Source organism: Eleutherodactylus coqui, chromosome 8 (assembly GCF_035609145.1).
Source record: "Eleutherodactylus coqui strain aEleCoq1 chromosome 8, aEleCoq1.hap1, whole genome shotgun sequence".
In the NCBI taxonomy this organism is placed as follows: Eukaryota; Metazoa; Chordata; class Amphibia; order Anura; family Eleutherodactylidae; genus Eleutherodactylus; species Eleutherodactylus coqui.
Window position 1 is genome coordinate 125,558,554 of NC_089844.1, and position 10,706 is coordinate 125,569,259.

Sequence of the window (10,706 nt, forward strand, 5' to 3'; positions counted from 1 at the left end):
GTGTGCTGGCGCTGAATTCCCTTAGGAAATGGCGAAATTCAAGAAATAAGGTGTCAAAATAAACAGAACATTGTGTGCTATTCCTGCTCTGCTAAATCAGTAATACTAGAGCAAAAGAGGAAAAAAAAATACCACCAGAGTAGATGAGATGTAACACAGGGCACAGATGTTGCAGGCATACACGGGCCCCGAAGTCTGAGGGGTCCATAAGGCCTATATGCCACATAATACAACAGCAGTGATAAAAATGGCATGTCTTAGTTGGAGGCCCAACTATAGATTTTATTCTTGGGCCAAGAAACTAAAAATTATGTATCAGCAGAAAAATAGTATTTATTACCCACTGCTTGCATAGCACCCACATATTCTGCAATGCTAAAACATAACCATGGGGGTTTAGCGGTTAGTATTGTCGCCTTGCAATGCTGGAGTCCTAGGTTCTCTTTATATTTCTTCTTGTTTTTTTTCCTCCTCCGTAGAAGGAAGAAGAAGCACGGTGGTTTAATGGTTGGCATTGTTGCCTTGCAGTGCTGGGTCCTTGGTTGAAATCTGAACAAATACAATATTTGCCTAGAGTTTTCCAACTCAGATTTGAACCAAGAACCCAGCACTGCAAGGCAACAATGCTAACCATTGAGCTACATCCATTGAAGTACTGCCATAGTCCAGCACTTGTTTTAAGGAGTTTTTATAAACTTTCAGCTTGGTTCCATCTAATTTGGATTGCGACAACATTTTTGACAAAATTCTGCAAAATTGAGCATTTGAAAGGTTTGCTCATCTCTAGTGACCACTAACAAAGCCTACCCTGTTTCTCCAAAAATAAGACAGTGTCTTATATTAATTTTTGCTCCAAAAGATTTCACTTTTTTACAAGTATAGCTGCCTGGACACTATTTAAATTGCCTTTTTTTTATTAACTGTAACTAGGCTTAGTTTTAGAGTAGGGCTTATATTTCAAGCATTTTCAAAAAGCCTGAAAAATCATTATGAATCCTCAAAAAATCCTGAAAAATCATGCTAGGTCTTATTTTCGGAGAAACTGGGTATGTGGCTACTATGGGGTCCATGGAGGGGGAAGGCAGCCCAATTGACTTCAGACATTTGTTTCATAGGATATTTGAGGTCGCTCATGGTTTCTCCTCTACACAGGCATCATGCAACCCCTAATCCCCTACATGTCATGAGAAGAAAGGAGGACAAAAAAAAAACACCATGGCTGCTTACATGCTTAATAGAAGGGTAGATAGTGAGAAGCAATACTAGAATGGTGGCTCCATTGTAATCCTCTATATACTGCAGATGGTCTTTCCTATATGTAGCATCTTTATAGAGTCCCTATTCCATTATTACAGATGTAGCAGTTGTTAACCTGACTGGTTCATGATGATAACAACTCAATTTACACCACTGTAGTTATCATAATGTATTAAGTCAAGTTAACGTTTGCTACATCTGTAAGTCAGTGCGACCATAAAAACAAGTCTACCTGTGCAGTATAAATTCAAGACCCTCATCTATTAGCCACAGTGGAGAGTGGCTACAAAGAACAGCTCTCACTTTTGAGAACCTTGGTACATTACATGGACAATTCTCTGATTTCAATGAGAATGGTGTAATGCTTTATTTTACCTACAGGGGCACTGCAGGGAAGTTGAAAACTTGTTGCCAGATTCCAGTACGGCTTACAGCTGACAACTGGTGGGGCCAAAAAGCAGAACTGCCTGGGATCAGATTATTGTTGGGTGATCCTCTTAATAAATTGATTCACATACTGAATTAAAAAAAAAACGAGTTGTCATCACCTTCTCATAAGGAAAGTCAGGCCGGCAAAATTACTGGCTTTGTTTCAACAATGTTGTGCCTCTTTAAGAACCTATTTAACCCTTAAAATTCTTTAATCCATAAAATAAAACGATCTCCTTTAGAGATAATTATTACATCTTTGATATGGAGGAACAGTAATGATCAGTCAAAATCTATTCACACTTTACATTAAATGACTTTGGATGGTCGTTGGTTGGGATCATGTAATCATTAGTTGGTTGTCTATAATATTCCACTGACAGTGATCGATCCCAATTCAATGATTGAGTTTGTTCACAACTGTGGGTAGCCCGGTGGCTCAGTAGTTAGCAGTGCTGCCTTGCCGTCCTGGGTACAGATCTGATCAAGGACAAGATCTGCATGAAGTTTTACATTCTCCAGGGATTAGCATGGGTTATTTCCCATACTCCTAAAACATACTAAAAGGTGGATTTAGATTGTAAGCCCTAATGAGGGCAGAACCCAAAATCAAGCGATGTAAAGCACTGCTATATAAATGAATGGATTAAAGTGTTACCATACCAATAGATTTCCATTTTGTTTATGGGGCAATTAAAGGGGTTTTTCATGGAAAAAAAAACTATTGATGACCTATCTTATGGACCTAACATATGGATAGGTCATCGATCGTTGATCGGCTGGAGTCCGTCACTTGGGACCTCAGCCCATTGGCTGATAGGGCACCTCATGCCTGCGCCACAATACACAGGGTGTGGACCAGAAGCAGACAGCTCCAACCCCTGTGTTATAGTCAGATGCAGGTGTCATTAAAGTCAGTTGGAGCTGCACCTGTAGTTACAAGTGCCAACCACTATACAGGAGTCAGAGCCAACTGCTTCAACTCCAATAACTGTGTATGGTGGCACCGCCAGCGGGCGAGCGATCGGTTGGTTGATTGGCTAGGGTTTGCCAGTCAAAACTGATTGGGCACCTGCTTTTGGTGCCACAGTACACAAGTATTGGAGTTGAAGCAGTTGGCTCTGACTCCTGTATAGTGGCTGGCATTTCTAACTGCAAGTGCAGCTCCTATTGATTTTAATGACAGTTGTGCCTGCATTTACCAGCTCCGACTACTACACAGGGATCAAAGCCATCTGCTCTCACTATATTCACTGTGTGTTCTGGCGCTGACAGCAGGCACCCGATCAGCTGATCGGTCAGGTTCCCGAGCAGCGGAAACCAGCCGATCAACAATTGATGACCTATCCCGAGGATAGGTCATCAATAGTATTTCCCTGGAAAACCCATTTAACTCTAGTTAATGTGAAGGTTCCCCTTTAAACATCTTGCGTTACAATCCAATGGATTGCGATGGCAGGCCAAGTTGGACATATGGACTCTAATTAATGACGAAGAGATGTGGCACTTAATTAGTAGAGTCTTAATGACTTGTCAGAAGAGATTTAAAATGAACCTTCAATCAATCTCTACATATTATATATCCTTTTAAGTCATAATTGCCACATAAATGGCCAGCTTCATGCGGAACCTGAAAACTACGGACATTGACAATTCAAGGTGATTCCAATTTAACCTGAAAATATTAATTATACCTCATTTGCACCTGCATTTTATCTTTGGGTTACTATATTATCGCCTTTTAGAAGTTCATTGACTTCATCTGGGCCCGGCAAATAGTCCACCTTACTACATAAGGCTACATACAGAACAGTACATAGAGGTAAGACATCCTATAGCAAAATGGACACTACTCTTGGTGCTAGTTAACCTCACTACTCTCCTAGCCAACTGGGGCAGGAGGACTTATTTCTTCACCCATTTCCAATTTCTATGGTAGTTCTATGGGTTAATCTCCCACACTTGTTTGCCAGCATTGAAGGACCTCTGGTGAACAGGTTTTCAGCACCCATTGAAACAAGGGATACAGCCAACCTCATCAAGGGCCCTTTTTCTTCAGGGGCTCCATGGCAGATGCATGTTTGCCCCTATGGCTACATATGCCCTTGTATTGGGACAAGATGGGAAATCTCTTTTATGTACTGCTGTACTGTACCTGGAACAGTGGGTGACTGAATTAACCTTCAGGGCAAGGTAGGTAAAAGCAATTAAGAGCTAACAGCTGACATTTTATTTTCAATTACTATACACCTATAATCTAAAAGCCATTAGCAAGGTGGAAAAAAGAGACGAAGAGAAGTGGCAGCTGCAAATATTGAATTTATGCCTCCATATGACGATAGGAATGGGTTACACAGTAGATTACAGGTCTATGGGACATCAAAGACCATCTAGTTGGCCAAGCAGGTCCCATATCTACCTGTTATGGGATAAATGGTTTATTGTATGTGCTGGATCTGACTCTAATTAAGACTTGAATCCTCCAATTATCTCATTCTTGCATTGAAAAGTACAATGTAGACAATACAGTGTCAGTCTGCTTGAAAGAGGGAGCTGTTGTTCTACAGTCAGCCGACCTGATGCTTTGCATTATTACTTGTTTTGCTACCATACAGTAATTGCTCATCTGTTGTATCCATAAGGGTCATTTTAAAACGTGTTCTACCAAGGAAGCTTATCAAGGGTTAAACAATTAAAGGCAATGATATTCCTTAGTTAAAAATTAAAAAAAAAGACTGTCCAGATCCTGGAATCTTATCAGTCTCGGTACTGGCTTATTTACCTGGACTCTACCGCAGGGACAACAAAGGTTAAAGTTAGCTGATTTGTCGAACAATTGGTCAGTCTACAGAGACCTGGCCGCTGAATCATTGTATTAATCTACTCTCGGCTGTCCTCAGGGCCGGCACTAACCCCCCTTGAGATTGACCTACTTACCTTTTCTGAATGAGACAAACACAATCCCATAATGCAAAGTGTTTGTATTGGGAGGGGTTGGGGGGCATGTCATGGATGATAGGACTTAATTAGAACAGTATTATCACATATGGATACAATGTATTATTAGAATTATGGATATAGGTGATGTTTATGTAGTGAGATTCATTCTGCAACTCCATTAAAGCCAGACATTTCAGGTAAGACTGCAGTTATATCCAATATCACTTCCCATCCCCCATAGGACTCTTACGGGGGTCTAGAAACCGAGATACAGGGAGATTTTTGGTCGATTTCTTTACCTGCTTACAAAAAAACATCTTTGTATTGTTAATAAGTAACCACCTGCTTTATAATGTGAGGACCTTTCCAAAATGTCCAGCTACTGTATCTCAGCTTCCAGACCCCAGCATGGGGGATGGGAGGGGGTATCAGGGTTAAGTGCAGTCAGGGCAGGTGGTACGTTACCTATAGTGTCCTTACCTTGACACATTAACCCTTCATTCCTGCTATTTTAAGAATGAAAGAAATCACTAGAATGAGGACCCTGTTAAACATCTCCCCATATCTCAGCTTCCAGGCCCCCTGTGAGAGTGTCATTGGGATATTGGGGAAAGTTACTAATAATAGTGGCCTGATTTATTAACCCCTCAACTATATAGTAAGGAAAATAATCACTAGAATCAGGACCGTCAAACATCTCCCTATATCTCAGCTTCCAGTCGCCGGTGAATGTGACATCAGAGTATTGGAATTATCTTAGCTACTAATGATGTTCAAAAATGTGGCTCCATTTATTAACCATTTAATAGGGAAAGGAAATCACTAGAATTAGGACCCTGACAAACATTCCCTCATATCTCAGTTTCCAGAACCTTGTGAATGTGGCATCAGGATATTGCAATGAGTTACTAATGATGTTCAAAAATGTGGCTTCCTTTTTTAACCCTTCAACAGGTAAAGAAAATCACTAGAACTAGGAAGGACCCTATCAAACATCTCCCCATATCTCAGCTTCCTGTGAATAAGGTATCAGGATACTGGAATTATTTACTAATGATTTCAAAAAATAGTGTCTCTGTTTATTAATCTTCCAACCTGGAAAGAGAATCCCAAAAACTAGAAATCTGCCAAACAGCTCCCTATATCTCAGCTTCCAGATCCTTTTTGAGTGTTTCATGGTATATCGGAGTTAGTTACTACTGGTTTTAAAAAAAGTGTCAATATTTGGACTTATTAACCCTTTAAAGCAATATGGAAAGAAATGACCAGTATGGGAACCCTGTCAAACAGCTCCCCATATATCAGCTTCCATGGAAAATTGCATTCACATTTGAATAATCAGGTTTTGAATGGACTTGTGATTTAATAGCATACCGATAGACGACATACAGTACAGTAATAAATTCATTTCACCGTATAGTTCGGCACTTACCAATCTTGGTTTTCAGCAGCTTTGGGGTTAAACCTGATGTCACTGTTCACATTAAACAAGACATCATCTTCAGTGAGCTCCGGAATAGCACTTTTATATAGAGGATGCTGGAAGAGGGCAGCCAACCTAGAGTACCCAAGCCCAGGCTGGGGCTTCTTTATACTTCCATCTTGGATCAACTGTTTATTGTTGGAGTCTTTGACCGTTTCACGTTGCTCCAGTTTTTTAAAAGAGTCATTTTTGTCCATTATTCCAGTGATTTTCTCTAGCGAGTGCGAGGTGAGATTCGAGCTGGGGTCACTACTGAAGTCTTGTAGGATCCTCAACGTGTGCTTATTAGGCCACCCTGATTCAGCTGTATTCTTGGGTCTCTGTTTCCCCCAGTCCTCGTTGAGGTTGTGAGTACAGGAGCATCCTACTTCTCCATCACTCCTGGTCGCCCTCTTCTCCAGCTTTGGTAGTAGATCTATCATAATATGCATTGTGCAAGCAATCAAAAACACCATCAATATCAACACCCTGAACTTACGAACTAAGATCATCTTCATCTTCAACTCTTTTTATTAAATTAGAATATATATATATATTTTTGCAATAAACTTATAAAAAGCTTTTTCACGGAAAAAGCAGATTAACCTATATATATAGAAAATAATTTGCAGATTACAATGTAATCTACTGCAAAAAAAAAAAATAATCTACCGGATAATAGAATAATAATAATCTAGATATAAATTAAAGTCTTCCTCTGTGTCGCTTCTTTTCGCAATGCATAAAATAAGAAAAAATAAGGGGGAGTCTTGAGTTTCGGTGCAGCCTTATTGCAATGGGATGGATATTATTCTTTAAAGGCATGGAATAGACAGTGGAATGTATAGGAAAGGCGAGGAGGATATTAGCAGGGGAGAAGCATGGGTTTATGAGATGAATAAAACAATCCGGAATGTTTGGCTGGATAAGACACAGCTCCGCTTCCCATCCTCGGCGAGCTGACCCCTTGGCAGGACCATCCAGTTCTTCACAACCATTTGTGTAGGGTAAGTTCTAAGTAAAGATCCAGATCTCTTCAGGCACCGGGATCCAGTGTGCTGTCACAAATCAGGTCTGTTTGATCCTGCATCCAAACAGCCTTGGCTGCCTGTGGACATTTCTGCAACACAAGCTGGAATAATATGACACAAAGAAGGGAGTGCGAGCCGGGATTGTGCTGCTGGCTTCTTGGCAGTCATTTGATTCCTTGGTTCATGTCAGCTTGAGTACCGGGAAGGGGGGAAGAGAAAAGAAAAAGGACAGAATGGAGGTGAAAAGGAGAAGGGAAGGTCTTTGGCAGGTGCAGACTGAAATTCTCTTTCTGCTGGAAGCAGTAGACTGGTTGAACTAGCAATGCTGCAGCTCCAGCCTTCTGTGGGTGTGTTAAATATTATGAGCAAGCCATGGAGCCGGCCTTCTACACGTCACACTTAGGAGATTGGCTAAATAAATGCTACAGTGATAGTAACAGGACAGAGCGAGACCAAAAGTAAATCTTTTTCTCTTCTTTTTTTTTTTTATATCCGTGATAGATTTTTGTTCTCTGCAGCTCCACTTAGGGCAAGGAGAGGGCGTCAGATTCTCAAAGGTTTGCAAAGAAGAGATCCATCCGTGCTAATCATTTCTATGACAATGGGACGGGCTGGGAATCAGACGGATTAGGATAGTAGTGGGAGCACATAGCAGACTGCAGGGTTTGCCGCTTGCAATGTAAAGATACATTATTATTACATAACTTCATAAATTAGAATTCTGAAAACTATCCATCTCTCTCTCCTATTATCTATCTATCTATCTATCTATCTATCTATCTATCTATCTATGTCTCATATCTATCTATCTATCTATCTATGTATCTCATATCTATGTATCTATATGTCTTATATCTATCTATCTCATATCTATGTATGTATCTATCTATGTATCTCATATCTATGTATCTATCTATATGCCTCATATCTATCTATCTATCTATCTATCTATATGTCTTATATCTATCTATCTCATATCTATCTATCTATCTATATGCCTCATATCTATCTATTTATCTATCTCATATCTATCTATATGCCTCATTTCTATCGATTTATCTATCTATCTCATATCTATGTATCTATCTATCTCATATCTATCTATATGCCTCATATCTATCTATCTATCTATCTATCTCATATCTATCTATCTCATATCTATGTATCTATATGACTTATATCCATCTATCTCATATCTATCTATCTATCTATCTATCTATCTATCTATATGCCTCATATCTATCTATCGATCTATCTATCTATCTATCTCATATCTATGCATCTATCTATATGCCTCTATCTATCTATCTATCTATCTATCTATCTATCTATCTATCTATCTATCTATCTATCTATATGCCTCATATCTATCTATCTATCTATCTATCTCATATCTATGTATCTATCTATATGCCTCATATCTATCTATCTATGTCTCATATCTATCTATCTATCTATCTCATATCTATGTATCTATATGTCTTATATCTATCTATCTCATATCTATGTATCTATCTATCTATGTATCTCATATCTATGTATCTATCTATATGCCTCATATCTATCTATCTATCTATCTATCTATCTATCTATCTATCTATATGTCTTATATCTATCTATCTATCTATCTCATATCTATCTATCTATATGCCTCATATCTATCTATCTATTTATCTATCTCATATCTATCTATATGCCTCATTTCTATCGATTTATCTATCTATCTCATATCTATGTATCTATCTATCTCATATCTATCTATATGCCTCATATCTATCTATCTATCTATCTATCTATCTCATATCTATCTATCTCATATCTATGTATCTATATGTCTTATATCCATCTATCTCATATCTATCTATCTATCTATCTATCTATCTATCTATCTATCTATCTATCTATCTATATGCCTCATATCTATCGATCGATCGATCTATCTATCTATCTATCTCATATCTATGCATCTATCTATATGCCTCTATCTATCTATCTATATGCCTCATATCTATCTATCTATCTATCTATCTATCTATCTCATATCTATGTATCTATCTATATGCCTCATATCTATCTATCTATCTATCTCATATCTATCTATCTCATATATGTGTATCTATATGTCTTATATCCATCTATCTCATATCTATCTATCTATCTATCTATCTATCTATCTATCTATCTATCTATCTATCTATATGCCTCATATCTATCTATCGATCGATCTATCTATCTATCTATCTATCTATCTATCTCATATCTATGCATCTATCTATATGCCTCTATCTATCTATCTATCTATCTATATGCCTCATATCTATCTATCTATCTATCTATCTATCTATCTATCTATCTCATATCTATGTATCTATCTATATGCCTCATATCTATCTATCTATCTATCTATCTATCTATCTATCTATCTATCTATCTATCTATCTATCTATCTATCTATCTATCTATCTATCTATCCCATATCTATCTATCTCATATATATGTATCTATATGTCTTATATCCATCTATCTCATATCTATCTATCTATCTATCTATATGCCTCATATCTATCTATCGATCGATCTATCTATCTATCTATCTCATATCTATGCATCTATCTATATGCCTCTATCTATCTATATATCTATCTATATGTCTCATATCTATCTATCTATCTATCTATCTCATATCTATCTCCTATCTATCTATCTATCTATCTATCTATCTATCTATCTATCTATCTATCTATCTATATGTCCCATATCTATCTATCTATCTATCTATCTATCTATCTATCTATCTATCATTAGCGGGAATTTATCAACATAGGCATTTATGGTGACACTTTTCTGGCATCCTTTTTGTCTCTCCTTCAGTTTTAAAGGCAACACATTTATGAAATGTAGCACCATGTTGATAAATGTGTTGCATCTTTTAATCTGTCTACAGATGTGGAGTCACTTTATTCACCACCTAGCTATTGGAGTAAGACTGCGACACATTTTGCTTTTTAAAAAGGTCGTAATTCTGAGGCTTCTTTCACACGACAGTTTTATCTCAGCTAGTTTGCAGTGATAAAACACTGGCCAAAAATCACAACTATCTGAAGCATTGGATTCCAATGCAGTTGGTCAGATGAGTGATTTTCTGATGCGTGAAATCGGCCGGACGGTGCACATTCCGGCTGGCCACTTTTATGTACAGCTGGAAAAGATAGGACTTGTCCTATCTTTTGCCGTAATTTGTCGGCCGTTTCCATAGACTCCTATGGGAGCCTATGAGAGCTGCCGGAAAAGGGAGGGAGTTTAGCAGTGGCTCGCATTGCTAAAGTGCGTGTGTATCCCCATCCCCCATGTCAGCAGCTCTCATAGGCTGGGGAGGGACTTTAGCAGCGCTTGCCATGCTAACTTCCCTCTACCTCCCCTTGCCGGCAGCTCCCATAGGTTTCTATGGGAGCTTCTATTGCCGTTCTCAGCTGGCAAGGGGAGGGCAAGAGACCTTCCCCCCAACCCATGGAATTCCAGGCTGTGGCATATATACACCGCAGCCCAGTCGTTGGTATGGGCAAGTGATCACGTTCATGTGATTTTCG

At 38.5% G+C, this 10,706-nt stretch overlaps 1 protein-coding gene across 1 annotated transcript in view; it reads right to left on the reverse strand.

Moving 5' to 3' along the window:
• FAM20C (FAM20C golgi associated secretory pathway kinase) overlaps window positions 1–7,434 on the reverse strand; it is a 173,302-nt gene extending 165,868 nt beyond the window's left edge. Inside the window, exon 1 of the mRNA XM_066576373.1 lies at window positions 6,059–7,434. Coding sequence (XP_066432470.1) covers window positions 6,059–6,606 — 548 coding nt within the window. The 5' untranslated portion in view covers window positions 6,607–7,434. The remainder of the gene's footprint in view (window positions 1–6,058) is intronic.
• Window positions 7,435–10,706: the final 3,272 nt, after the last annotated feature.